At 42.3% G+C, this 14,926-nt stretch overlaps 1 protein-coding gene across 2 annotated transcripts in view; it reads left to right on the top strand.

Annotated features, from left to right (window-relative positions):
• Window positions 1–12,551, top strand: part of AKAP6 (A-kinase anchoring protein 6) — a 439,319-nt gene extending 426,768 nt beyond the window's left edge. The window contains exons 14-15 of one of the 2 annotated variants that reach the window (XR_012851289.1): window positions 36–10,813; window positions 10,888–12,551. Coding sequence is in view for 1 of the 2 variants with exons in the window: in XM_075843564.1 (XP_075699679.1) it covers window positions 36–74 (39 nt within the window). In the remaining variant the exon portion in view is untranslated. Of the gene's footprint in view, window positions 1–35 lie in introns of both variants that reach the window. The other variant, XM_075843564.1, reaches the window with a different exon arrangement.
• Window positions 12,552–14,926: the final 2,375 nt, after the last annotated feature.

The following is a 14,926-nucleotide window of genomic DNA, read 5'->3' as shown; positions in this document are numbered from 1 at the left end:
AAATTGAAGATACAATAATCCTTTTTTTTTTTCAGAGACCATTAAATGGATCCAAAACCAACAAGGACCTGTAATTGCCTTCTCGTTACTAGGGTGCATCCTCTACAAAGATGAAGGTAGCAGTGTTGTATGCACTGCCCTCCTGTCTGTGCTTCCTCTCGCACAGCATCTTGGGTTTTCATCCATTTGCTTTTTGTGAGAAACTAAAAACGGATAAACCTTTTAGACTCCTTGGGTATATAACAGCGCATAGATAATAAATTGCCCTATGCCTGGAAATCAGTGTCACCATTGAGTATGAGCCTTGCATTTTTTGTTAAGAAGTGGATTACTTTACAAGACAAAAAAGACCTCAAATGTTTGCTCTTGGAAGCAAATTTAAAGATACAAGCTCCGCGGCTTTATAACAATTCATTTCTGAGGCAGTAGATGAAAATGGGTCATTGACAACGGACTCAGAAGAAGAGTGAAAGTCAAAAGTGATAATGTTTTACCTATCCTATAATAAAGGAGGAAATTTAATATGTGGGGTGCTAGGAAGGTAAAGTTTGTATGACCAGAGTGCAGAAAAACATGAATGTGAACAAAGAAAAAGATAGGTTTGAGAATTGAGAAAAGAGAAAGCCTAGAATGTAAGTGTTAGGGTATCTTCACATGCTTAGCAAAAAACAGCTGAAAATACGGAGCTGTTTTCAAGGGAAAACAGCTCCTGATTTTCAGCCATTTTTTAAACAAACTCGCATTTTTGGCGGCGTTTTTTACAGCTGTTTTTGGAGCTGTTTTTCTATAGAGTCAATGAAAAACGGCTCCAAAAACAGCTCAAGAAGTGACATGCACTTCTTTTTACAGGGTGTCTTTTTACGAGCTGTTTTTTCAAAACGGCCGCGTAAAAAAACGCTGCGTCGCAACAGACAGAACGCATTATTTCCCTTTGAAAATCAACGGGCAGATGTTTGGAGGCGTTCTGCTTCCGATTTTTCGCCCATTTTCCGGCCGTTTACATCCTGAAAAACTGCCAAAAATAAGCCGTGTGAATATACCCTTTAGGGTATGTTCACACGGCCTATTTACGGACGTAAATCGGGCGTTTTTGCCCCGAATTACGCCCGAAAATAGCGCCTCAATAGCGCTGACAAACATCTGCCCATTGAAAGCAATGGGCAGACGTTTGTCTGTTCACACGAGGCGTATATTTACGCGCCGCTGTCAAATGACGGCGCGTACATAGACGCCCGCGTAGAAGAAGTGACCTGTCACTTCTTTGGCCGTAATTGGAGCCGCTATTCATTGACTCCAATGAATAGCAGCGCTAATTACGGCCGTAATTGACGCGGCGTCCAAGCGCCTGCACATGCCGGTACGGCTGAAATTACGGGGATGTTTTCAGGCTGAAACATCCCCGTAATTTCAGCCGTTTACGGACCCCCGCCGTGTGAACATACCCTAAAGGTTAAAATAGTGCAAAGTGCAATGGTGAAAATAGAAGTTCAGATAGGAAATGTGTCAGGGCCTGTTTTGTATTAACCCCTTGTTTACCCTTGGATATATTTACATGCTATTTTTTTTTTGCTGCGGTTTTCGTAATTGCAGCTAAAACACAGTGGTTTTTACAAACCCAATGAAAAATGACGCATGTTAACATCTTTCATTTCAGTATTCAGTCCCCCTCCACAAAAGAAGACTTAAAAAATAAAAAAATATATTTTCTTTAATGATGGATGTTAATGACAATTAAGAGGTTGGATGTAAAGCACTGAAAGAGAAATAAAATAATATAATCAATTACACATAATTATTGGGGCCTAATATATCACAGCGTGCTAAGGCCTTTTCATTACGGATCCTATTAAGTGTGTTAAATCTTTTGAATGCCAAACGAAGCAATTTTTCACATTTTACCACTTTTTTTTAATCAGAATTCTCGAATGCTCCATGTCTTCAATACCTATATAACTTAACTCCTTAAGGATTCTACATAAGTCACTTGCCTGTTCATTAATGACACCCCATCATTCTGTCAAAATCTCCACCTTCTCTATGCAACACACTAACTATACGCAGTAACTGCAAACAGTAAGCTACAATACAGGTTCTGCTTTCTTTTCTCAGGTACACCAACAGATCATGTTAGTCAATTTCAATGAACACAGCATGAAGGTTAATTATTGAACAACTCATTCTCATTAACTGGCCTGTGTTATTAGAAAAATTCTTGTTTTAATGCACTTAGGGGAGAATTTATTAAATTTTCAACACCAGTTTTCTGGTGTAGAAAATTCGCAAATGCATCAGCAAAAGTCGCAATTTGTGAGAAAAAAATTGCAACTTTTGATGCATTTACACTGCCCACACCAAAAATAGGCGGGGTTTAGAAAGGGTGTGTGGCCCTTTGCCGACCAACAAATTTACTATAATTTACGTCAGAAATTAGCGGAAATGTTAGCGGAAATCTATGCCAGCTGGCACAAATTTCCCTTTCAGGCACACGGACAGCCAGGGATGCCCTTAATTTAATAAGAGGTGTTCTATTAAATTAGCTGCATCTTACTACAGCTGTCTTTACGTTAAAACTTGTGTATGAAATGCCAGTCTTAATAAATCTGCCCCAAAGTCCTTAAAGGCTATGTATACCTTTGGAAGTAATTTTTTTTATTATTGTCATTAAAATAAGGTGTGACACGTTTTTAAGCAACTTTTAAATTGACTTATATTTAAAAAAAAATTTACTTTTTACAATACTGCTTCTATGTACCCTGTAGACATAGAAGATGTATTGCTCTCTCTCTCTCTAAGTCGATTTTGTCAATACAGCTCAAATGACGGCTCGGTTGAGAGTGGGTCCTTCAAGGATCCGGCTACTATCGATCATATCTATCTTAGGTGTGATCGATATTAACAAAAGTCAATTTGACAGTTGCTTAAAAACACAAAACACATTAATTTAATAAAAAAGTAAATTCCTTCCAAAGGTGTACATAGTCTTTAAGTCACGTTCCATTAGAGACTTTTTTTTTTAGATTTACAAGTGTCATTCACTTGGGTGAATCCTTCGATCAGTAAAGAAGTACTTCTGGATCAGTGAATACTTTGTCAATGCTAAAGACCCTATTACACTGGCCACGAACAAACGATTTTCCCGTAAATTGCGACTTTTGTGCCGTTTGCCAGTTTTCTCCCTCAGAAAACTGGGAGGGATTAAACAATGTTTCTATGACAAAAATTGCGAATATTGGGCCGTTGCCACCGCTCTCGCCACTTTTTATTGGAATGAGGCGTGGCCACCTACAGCCCTCCGCATTTACTATGGTTTACGCGAGAAGCTGGCACAAATTATAGCTGCCGTAGATTTCATTCAGTGCTGCACAGACAGCCGATGATGTGACAAAATTATAAAGAGGCGTGTGCCTCTTAATAGCTTTGTCGCATCTTACTCCTGGTTGTTTCTTATTAAGACTAGTGTATGAAATGCAAGTATTAATATATCTCCCCCAACAGAGCCACATGGAAGAGAAGCCATCTAAGTTACTGAATTCTAGACCAGACCTAAATTTTAAGCCATATATTTAGTGCATTGGATTCTATCCTAGGAGTTCAGGAAAGCCCTTCCCCTTGGCACTAAATATATACTTGTCATGCACAGATGTGCACAGAGCCATAATACAGCTGTACATGTATGATTTATAAATAATCTAATTAAAGGTGTTTTCCAAGACAAAACAGAAAATTACTAAAATTAGGAAATGTTAAAAAATAATAAAAGAAACACTATTCATTTCTTGTTGGCATGAGCCGCATGGAATGGCTTGATGACTACTGAGTCTGCCTGCCCATACATTGTTGACTCCTCTGATGTGGATTGCCACTAGATCCTGTACATGGACCTCTGCCCATCTCATGCTGTCTTTTTCTGTAAAAGGACGGATCTGGTCCCACCCTGTCTGTTCAGATAACTTACAGTCACGATACTGTCTGATTGAATCTTCACCGCCTTGCCTTCTAATAAGGGCTGGAAATGCCTTAACGCGTTTGAGACTGCTAACAGCTCATTTAGATTTGAAGATACACTTTGTTGTTGGGGGGTCCAATACCCCTGCGTCCTCTGACCCATTATGTGGGCTCCCCGTCTAGTCCTTGAAGCATCGGTTGTCAAAATCGTCCACCTCAGTGACTTTTGTTGACTTGCCGTTCACCGAGCTCAGCTACCATCCTAAAGCCTCCCTGGTGGTAGAAGGAATCACCATGCACTCCTCTAGAGACTCTATGAATCTGTTCCATTGAGAAAGCAGATTCTGCTGGAGATCCCTTTGGCCCATGAGATCACTTCTATTGCTGAAGCCATAAGTCCTAGAGTCTTCATCATCTTGCGAAATGAAACCACCTTGATCAGTGTCTATTCTGCAATATGGGTAGTTAAATTGTGACGTCTCTCCTACGAGAGGGCAACTGTCATAGTTTTGGAATCGAGGATGAATCCTACAAACCAGCACCTTTGTGCAGGAATTAAATTGTATTTTGTACTGTTTACAAGCCAACCTAGGTTGATCAAAAATTCTATCACCTCCTGAAGGTGACTCTCCATCAGACTTGCTGACTTGGCTATCAAGAGCCAGTCGTCTAAATATGGAACTATCGTTATACCTTTTGTTCTTAGCTTCACCATCACATCATGGCAGCTACCACCTTTGTAAAGATCCACGGGGCTGAAGATAGGCCTAATGGTAAGCATGTAAACTGGAAGTGTCTCATGACACCCTTTTCCGGGAAGGCCACACTTAAAAATTTCCTGCAAGATCTTCTTATGGGTATATGAAGATACGCTTCCATTAAATCCAGTGTCGCCATGAAGTCTCCTTCTTCTAATAAGACTGTTGCAGATGTTTTGGTTTCCATATCAAACCTTTGTTTCCTTACAAAGGTATTTAGGTATCTCAGGTCTAAGGCCTCATGCACACGACCGTAGCCGTGTGCACGGCCGTGATTTTCGGGTCGGCCGGCTGCGGACTGTCAGCGGACTGTCAGCCGCAGGCCGCCCGCAAATCGCGGGACATGCACATGGCCGCGGCCATTGTTTTCAATGAGCCCGGACCGCAGAACCGGGCCGTAATAAGACATGCCCGTTCTTTCTGCGGTCCGGGATCCCGGGCCGTGCACGGACCGCAAAAACTACGGTCGTGTGCACGGCCCCATAGAAAAGAATGGGGCCGCAATTCTCCCGTGGATTTTCAGGAGAATTGCGGCTGCAAAAACACGGTCGTGTGCATGAGGCCTAAAATTACCTGAAACTTACCATCTGGTTTTGGAACCAGGAATAGGGGGGAATAAACCCCCTGCCTCTTGAAGCTAGTGGAATTTCTTCCAGTACTCCTTTGTGGATAAATTCTATGATAGATGTTCTGAGAGCTTCTCTTGCCTGGAGGTCTGGGGGAAATCTGTGACTTGAAACTTTGACTGTGGAGGAAATTGAAAATCTATTATATAACCCTCTGAGATAACTTGCACTATCCAGGGATCTAAGCCTTGATCCCGCCAGACTGAAGCAAAGGCTAGAAGTTTTCCCCCCACCGGTGGAAGTCTGGCGTGAGAAGTTGTAGGAGGAGGAGAAGGATTTATTAGATCTTCCTCTTCCCCATGATCTACGAGAAGTTCCACTTTGGGAAGTTGAACCTCTTTCCTCAAAACGAAAATTTTCTCTGAGGTTCCTCTAACCCATCGCTGACGAGGACCCTCTACGGGCAAATCTTCTTCTAGGTCTCTGAAAAAACAGGAGAGACTTCCCCTTCCTATCTGAGAGTTTTTCCATGAGTTCGTCTAACTCCTCTCCAAATAGCCTCCAAGGCTTATATTCCAACGCACATAATGCGTTTTTGGACTTCCAATCCGCAACCCACAGCTTGAGCCATATGGCCCTTCGGCCGGCCATAGATTAAGCTAACTGCTAACCTTAACGACTGACTGGAGGCATCACTAAGAAAGTTTGTAGCTAAAGACATATACCTAAAAACCCTCAAGAGCTCATCCCTCTGGACTCCTTCCTGAATGTGATCCTGCAGCTGAGCTAGCCATCTCTTAAGACTCTTATTTACCGCTGAACTAGCAATTGCTAACTTAGACTGTGCCACTGCAGAATCATATGACTTCCTGAAGGCTGAGTCGGCTTTACGATCAAGGGGCTCTCTAAGGCTTGCTCCGTCCTCCACCGGCACTAGGATACGGGTGGACAATTTTGCCACGGCTACATCAACTTTAGGAGAGCTTTCCCACTCTCTACTCTGATCCTCCTCAATAGGGAACATTAACTTGAATCTTTTATTACTAGAGCTCTATCCGGGGTACTCCACTCTCTCTTCATAAATTGTTTAGCTGAGTCATCTATAGCAAAAGCTTTAGGTTTTCTCTGTACTTCTTGCTCCTCTGAGGGTATCTCCGGCTCGTCTGCCCTGACTGCTCGAATCAGCCTGTTTATCTTTTCTGGAGGGAACGTAGCCTCCATCGGATCTTCCTCTCCCTCTGAGGCTGATATATACCTCATCCATTACTTGTAGGTCTCCATAGGACAACATAGATGCATCCTCACTGAAGGTCTTTGTCTTAGGGCTAAGCCTACAATTAGATGACGTCTGAGATTCAGCAGATGCTAGTTCTTTTATGGATTTGGTTACACATTCTCCAATTAAAGCTTTCATGTCTCTCAATATGGCGGTCTCACCTCCTTGCCTCAGTGGACAATCTCTGCATAATTTCTCTTGACATCTGTCAAGTAAGGGAGTATCACAGGTATTACAAACTAAGTTCCTTCTCTTAGAACACACTTTTCCATTTCTTCGGTCATATCTTCTTGAATCCTCAGAACCTTGACTGGACATCTGATAACAAAAACACATAAATGTAATAATGATCCCAAGTGTTACTGAAGAGAGAAAACTTCTCCTTTGCAACTTACTTTGAAAGGGCCAGCAGACAACTCAGCAGCCTATGAGGAGATTCTTCACAGGCAACTAACTGATCAGACTGGGGCTTTAAATACTTCAGGAAACAAAAGACCCCTCCAAGTGGGAAGAACCCACTGGTTTGGCAACTCCCCCTCTTTAGTAGGAACTTCTTCAGGAAGAAAAAATGCCCTACCCAAGAAATAGGGGAGAGACACCTAAAGACTGTCCTTTCTATAGGAGAAAAACTTCTAAAATTGAAGCTCTACTAATCCCTGCATATAAATTGATCGCAGAGCGCAGTCTCTAGCTCTACCCCCTGACCGCCGTCCGGAGAGGAGGAACAACCAATCAGGAGCGCCGCCACCAAAAAGATGGCGCGCCCATGAACGAGACTAGCTCCAGCTAGAGGAGGGCTGCTGATGTCACCCAGCTCCGCCCCCTGAAATCTTACTGGCCAATCGCGTCACAGTAAGCAGGTCCTACAGCTTGTGTTGTGAACACTAAAAACAACGGCCGAAGTAAAGAAAATAAACCCCTGGATGCCACTACTGGCAAGAAGTTCTGCAAAGCTTCCCCCTCCCAGGAAAGGGACCTGGGAAAGGGGGAACAACCACCTTTAGGAAACAGAACTACCATATCACCTGTCATCACCAACGGTAGGAAAAAAAGATACAGGGGGTGGGGTCTAGGTCCCTACATATAGTCTACTTAATTGATTATTTTATTGTTTCTTGTAACCTGTCCTACCAGCAGTGGGGTATTAACCCATTGGTTTCTGTGCTGCTGCATAGGACGAGCAGGAAAGTAATTTAGGCCCCATGGACACGACCATAATTTTCATCCGTAATTACAGATTAAATTAAGGGTCAAATTGCGGACTCATTAACGGACGTTATCCGTGTGCTGTCCGTGTTTTCCACGCACCAGTTCCTAAAGAAATGATGAGGAAAAAATAAAACACCTTCAGTTTTTTTTTGCTGATGTAAAAAACGTGTGACATACGGATGACATGCACGCGTAAAAAACACAGACGCGAACCGTACACGGATGCCACACAGATCTGCAACGCAGAAAAAATGCAAAAATGTAGGAAAGTGAACACCAGCCAGCCTAAAGAATCAGTCCTATGTGATCTATGTAGATATCTCAGATTCAGCACCCTTTATAAACAGTCCTAGGTAACACTTGATCTGTCTGTTTAGTGTGCTGTAAGTTTTCATGTCATCTAACACGAGGTTATCATACCGTCATCTATTCCCAACGAAGGCTTTTCCATTGGTTTCTATAGTCCAAACATATGCCAAAAGATTGTGTTCGATTGACAGATTCACGTCTGGTTACAGTTATTTAAGATGCTGAATATCACTGCCTCCTAAGGTATTTGGCGCTACAAATTTTATTGAGATGCTACCTAAGGAAAACTCCAGATGAAAATGAAAAATCAGCTATTATATACTGTAATTTATAAATGCTCTCTGTTATTAACTGTTACAGTATAGTTTCTACATTGTAGCAGCTTGTGGCTGTTACAGTATCTGATTGACAATGTCAGACATGTATTAACTACTGTTCTCTATACAGTTGGTAGTTGAAAAGTACATACAGTCTTGTGACAGCTAAGCTCCTCCCAGGGTAGGAAATCTTAAGCAAAAAATCAAACTGAAATGCATCTTGTGAGCCAACAATTAAAAAGAGATTTATACATTTTGATCTATATTTTCCAAGCTTGTTCATCCCTTGTGTGCTGTATATCAAAATAATATTATGTAATAAGTAGCATTTTTTCTTTAATACAGTGGCCTTGCCTATAAGGGTATCTTCACACGCAGAAACAAAAACAGCAGTAAAATACGGAGTTGTTTTCAAGGGAAAACAGCCTCTGATTTTCAGTTGTTTTTTGCTGCCGTTTTTGGAGCTGTTTTTCTATTGAGACAATGAAAAACGGCTCCAAAAACGGCTCAAGAAGTGACATGCACTTCTTTTTATGGGGCGTTTTTTTACGCGCCATTTTTTCAAAAATGCTCCGTCTGAACGAATTGCCGTTTTTCCCATTGAAATCAATGGGCAGATGTTTGGAGGCGTTCAGCTTCCATTTATTCCCCCCGAAAAATTACTGAAACGAAGCAGTGTGAACATACCCTTGCTGAACATCTCAGAAGTTAACTTTCAATAAAACTATTCCAGACAACTCTTTTTTTTCTATTTTATCACTTCTTACAAGGTGATCAGAATATATTATCAGCTTCAAAATTGAAAAGTAATGACGCTATCCCTCATTTGTAACATTTAGTGTCACTTAAATCTTGTGCTGACAGATTTTCAACATAAAATAGAGTTATGTTGTTCAACTGTAACACCAGCGACAGGTGCCGCTTCTGCCGGTGGTCCCCGCCCCCGGGTCTTGTACCTTTCCCGCTGGCAGCCTGGTCCTGCTATCCGTCTTGGCCAGCGGTGTCTTCTATGTGCATCTCCTCCTGCTCACGGCGGTATGGTCCCTAGTGCATGCTCCGGCCGGCTCTTAAAGGGCCAGCGTGTGAGCAATTCAAAACCGTTTTTTTCCTGGTGCTCCCCGTTCCAGAGATATGACCCAGTGTTGTGTTTACTCCCTATATGTACATTTGTTGTAGTTAGCCAGTGGAGGGGTGCTAGCTTCCCTGCCTCTAATGCTGACCAATCAGCGTGAGGCAGCTTGGCTTCCCTGCCTCTAATGCTGACCAATCAGCGTAAGGCAGCTTGAGGGTAGTTCATGCCCTGTTGGCTAACTATGGCAAATTAGTACAAAGAAAGCCATCACAACAGTGGGCCATATTTCTGGACCAGGGGGCTCTAGGGAAAAAAAAATGCTGGAATCAGTGAGACAGCGCTATTCATGTCAGTTAACCAGTTCATGTTATATGAATTAGTGACAGGTCCTCTTTAAGCCCGGCGTTTCATATGCCAGTCTTAATATACAGATCACTGGAGTAAAATGTAAAAATTAAATAATGAGGTGCACGCCTCATAATAAATAAATGGCATTTCAGGCTATCTGTGGGCCAGAGAGTCAAAATCTATGAAAGCTATGAGTTGGTGTAGATTTGCACTCGCCAGCAAGATTTATGTTATATTTGTTGGGTTGCAGGTGACCCTCTTCCGCTAAGTCCCAGCCACTTTTTAGAAAAGAGGTAGAAACGGCACAAAACGCAAAGTTTTTACAGAAAATTGTGACTTTTGTGCCGCTTGCAACTTTTCTATGCCAGAAAACTGGCGTAGAAAAGTTAATAAATTCACCCCACTGTTTTTTAAGACAAAATTGTAATATGTTTAGGGATATGAAATGTCTAGTGATAAATAGAATGGAATGGAGTGGTCATAGTATGGTGTTTTGGGGAGAAGACCCATTTCATTCTTCCATTGTGTGAACATGGCAACGAACAGCTGATGAACGAGCAAACACTAGTTTATGTAGCAAATAAATGTGATGCTAGTCGGCAGCAGATCTCCCTGTGTAAAAGGATCAAACGAGCATCGATCGACGAGGTGTCGCGTTTGTTTCCACGACCCGTGTCGCGCAGTGTAAAAGGTGCCTTAGGTTTCATGCACATGGCATTAGCATGTGCATAGAGCCTCTATGGAGGCACACAAAGTCCCTGCAGCTCCATACTATGTCCTCCTTGTGCTGCTGTATGCTGCCTCCGTACAGCACCATGTTATAGTAAAATTTTCACCTAAAAGCATCCTCTAGGGCAGAATATCTACATAATATGACATCAGATGGAACATGACATGTTTATTTCTCAGTCGGACTCCTCATGTGGGAAAAATTCTCCGTATGCAGTAGGGCCCAATAGTCTTTTATGGCTGCCTTGTTGCTGCTCCATAGAATTCAGATGTTGTACTGAGCTGTGATATGGTGGTGTGCAAAAACCCTTAAAGGGGTGCTCCCGGAATCGACAATTATCACCTATCCTGTGAATAGGTGATAATTGTCGATTCTGGGAGAACTTGTGAATGTGAGAAGTGAAGTGACAAACGAAAGCAAACCGCATTGTACTAGAGAAGCACTGTTAAAGCTGACATTTAAGCAAAAAGTGATTTTGTTTGGTGTTACAGTGGGTACCGGGTTATTAACCTTCACTTGTGCTAATTGTGAAACAAGTGTTGTATAAAAGTATTACATTTATTAGCCTATGATATTGACATATTTCTACGGCAACAAAATTCTCAGTTTTCTTAATTTGATACTTTAGTGAATTGGAATTCATATTTATAATAAAATTGACCTTTCTTCAATCTAGAACTTTTCAAAACGAAAGCTAAACCTGTACAATGGCAGATTTTGTTATATACGCAGGTTTGGCGCAATTTTTTTATTTTTATTAAATGCACAAAACCACAGCTTGGTTAAGATTATTTCAACATTTGTTGCATGTGTATTTATGTACAATAACCAATAAAATTACAACACGATTAACCCCCCCCCCCCCCCCAAAAAAAAATAAATAAAAAATAATACGATGCATTCAAGAAGATCAAGTTGGTAAGAAAGCAATATAAAAAATAAAATGACACATGAAATATGGTTTAAAAAGGTATTATACAATGTTTATACATGATAGACATATTACTATGGTACAGCACCTCTTATTATTAGAATTGTCTAGATTTGTTACATATATAGGCAACATCATACAGTTTCCCTAACGATATGTGAGTTTACATTTGATTGTAAAGAATTGTCTTCTATCGGATCTTTCATTCACTTTTAACTATTGAGAATAATCAAGTCTTAGGCCCCATGCACATTCATATGGGCCCATGCACACAACCATGGTTTCCACGGTCCGTGCATGACCCAGGAGCCCGGACCGCAGAAAGAATGGGCATGTCTTATTACGGCCGTGTTCTGCGGTCCAAGCTCATAGGAAATAAAGGCCGCAGCCATGTGCACGGCTCGCGATTTGCAGGCGGTTTGCGGGTGATACGCCGCCCCTGGCCGACCCGAAAATCACGGCCGTGCACATGGCTACGGTCGTGTGCATGAGGCCTTACTCACAATTAATTTCAATTACTGCAATTGCCATATGCATTTTACAGTAAGGGGTAAATAGCCAGGAAAGGGTGCCTTGCCATATGTCTTATTAATTCAATAGTTTGATAAGTATAGTTAGTGGATGTGTTTTTTGTGGAGGAGAAGTGTGAGACCCATAGAAGAAGAATGTGTGAATATTTTCTGTATATACATGGATGTATTATATCAGCGGCAAAAGCTTCAGTGTCTGTAGTGTGACCTTGGGGGGATATTGGCCTTAAATTCATTAATATGCATGGGTACTTCCGTAATAAATACTAAGAAAACCACCATGTTTTGTCTACTGTATTATTTAAATGAGATGGCGATGAGAATGTTTTCTATATTATGTGTATAAGAAGATATTTGGATGTTTGTTGCTTGGTAATGTGTAATTTGATGATTATTAGTAATGCTATTAATGATTCACACATCACAACCTTCTCGGACTATGAACAGTGTATTGGAGTCAAACTATATGTATATATTTCTGTCTCCACTGCTGGATTAAATGACCTGTCCTCTTTCTTTGCCACGGCCACCTTTCTCACTCGTTGGCTGCCACACAAATAAAGGAGTCTCAATCAGAAACCTTTTTTATATGCCTATTATTCCTCTCTGTTAGCCAATGTGGAGAGCTGCTAACAAGGAGCAACTCTCGTTATTGCAGACCTTGCCAGGTTATGTATTACAGGATCGGCTAACTTTTTTGCCAATAAAAGCTGGGTTTCAGTATCTGGAACCGCAGGCATCAACAGATGGGCCAGGCCAACTTCAATTGAAAGGGAGTCCTCTTGATGAGACAACCCCTTGTGCAATGTACCAGGTTCTAGCATAACCCATTTTTTTTATTGACAGTTATTCTTGTATTATGCTTTTACTGTGTTATTATTTTGTACTACATTAAACAACTCCATGACCGATGTAGGTAACAATTTAGTAAACATAGTAAGCATCAATCACCATGTAATTATAATGAAATATTATAGCTTTGAGATAGAGATATATATATATATATATATATATGTGTGTGTGTATAGTCTACTACGCTATTGCTTCCGGCAAAACTACGGACCCGGAGCACAACAGAGACAGACGGAAACCATGGGCACCAGATCCGCCACCTTTGAAATCAATGGTGATGTAAAGGACCTGGCAGAAACAGCTTCTGTGTCGACGCCCGTGGGTAATCAGTCTGCACCTGCTCCTATGTCTGTGAGACTGACTCCATCTTCCTCCACTCAGGATGGCAGGCCAGACGGAGCTAGCTCCCGCACACTGTCTATTTATACCTGCCTTTCCTGTTCCTCCTTTGCCTGTGATTCTGCTCTGCTTGTTTCCTGGCTCTGTTGCTGCTGCTTGAACTACTGATCCTCTGCTTGTTATTGACCTTGGCTTTACTGACCACTCTTCTGCTCTGCGTTTTGTGGTCGGGGATCTGGTGTGGCTATCTTCAAGGAATTTGCGCCTTAGAGTCCCGTCCAAGAAGTTTGCTCCCCGGTTTATAGGGCCGTACAAGGTCATTGAAGTCCTTAACCCTGTCTCCTTCCGACTGGAGTTGCCCCCGTCTTTTCGAGTACACGACGTGTTTCATGCCTCCCTCCTTAAACGCTGCTCCCCATCCTTGGCTCCCTCGAGGAAACCTCCGGTCCCTGTTCTCACCCCTGAGGGGGTAGAATTCGAGGTGGCCAAGATTGTGGACAGCAGGATGGTCCAAGGTTCCCTCCAGTACCTGGTCCATTGGAGAGGATACGGACCTGAGGAGAGGACTTGGGTACCCGCCCGGGGTATTGCTCAGGAGGTTCCACCTTCGTTTCCCAATAAGCCAGGTCCACCTAGAAAGGGTCCGGTGGCCCCTCATAAAAGGGGGAGTACTGTAAAGGACCTGCCAGACACAGCTTCTGTGTCGACGCCCGTGGGTAATCAGTCTGCACCTGCTCCTATGTCTGTGAGACTGACTCCATCTTCCTCCACTCAGGATGGCAGGCTTAGGAATGGGAGAGCCTATCACAGCCTGGCCAGACGGAGCTAGCTCCCGCCCACTGTCTATTTATACCTGCCTTTCCTGTTCCTCATTTGCCTGTGATTCTGCTCTGCTTGTTTCCTGGCTCTGCTGCTGCTTGAACTACTGATCCTCTGCTTGTTATTGACCTTGGCTTTACTGACCACTCTTCTGCTCTGCGTTTTGTACCTCGTACACTCCTGGTTTGACTCGGCTCGTTCACCACTCTTGTTGCTCACGGTGTCTCCGTGGGCTACTGCCCCATTTCCCTTGCTTCTGTGTACCCTTGTCTGTTTGTCGGTCGTGCACTTACTGAGCGTAGGGACCGTCGCCCAGTTGTACCCCGTCAACTAGGACGGGTCGTTGCAAGTAGGCAGGGACTGAGTGGCGGGTAGATTAGGGCTCACCTGTCTGTCTCCCTACCCCGTCATTACAGGTGATGGAAAAGTTTGTGTCTGTTCAGGGTCCCGTTCTGATGGAAAGCTCAGACGGAAAGTCAGAACGGGACCCCAACGCAGATGTGAACGAAGGCTTAGTCTGAAATTTATTTTTGTCAGTAACTATAATATATCAATATATAATAGCAGAAGAAATGCTTCCAGTTTTACTTTTATTATGAAGTAATGTTCAATAAAGCTCTCATTATACTTTGCCAAGTAAGTATATTAGTTGAGCATTCAGTTGAGTCATCTAAAGTTAGAAACACAAAATTAAAGAAAGTCAAACATATCTGACAAAAACACTTCACAATAAATAATTGAGTAGCCAAAATTGGCAGGAAAAATGTTTATGCAACATTATGGGAAGTTAACAACGTTCCTACAGGAGTGTTCTGATGAAAAAATGTTGCAAACTATCCAAAAGCCGCAAAAAAATTGCTTCTCGTGGGCCGTTTCTCCTGCTTGCAACGTTTAAAAAAAGTGAATGAAGCCTAGCAAAAGGGCT

The sequence above is a fragment of the Rhinoderma darwinii genome, chromosome 12 (assembly GCF_050947455.1).
Source record: "Rhinoderma darwinii isolate aRhiDar2 chromosome 12, aRhiDar2.hap1, whole genome shotgun sequence".
NCBI lineage: Eukaryota > Metazoa > Chordata > Amphibia > Anura > Rhinodermatidae > Rhinoderma > Rhinoderma darwinii.
The sequence above is the reverse complement of the archived record's forward strand: the minus strand, read 5'-3'. Positions and strand labels throughout refer to the sequence as shown.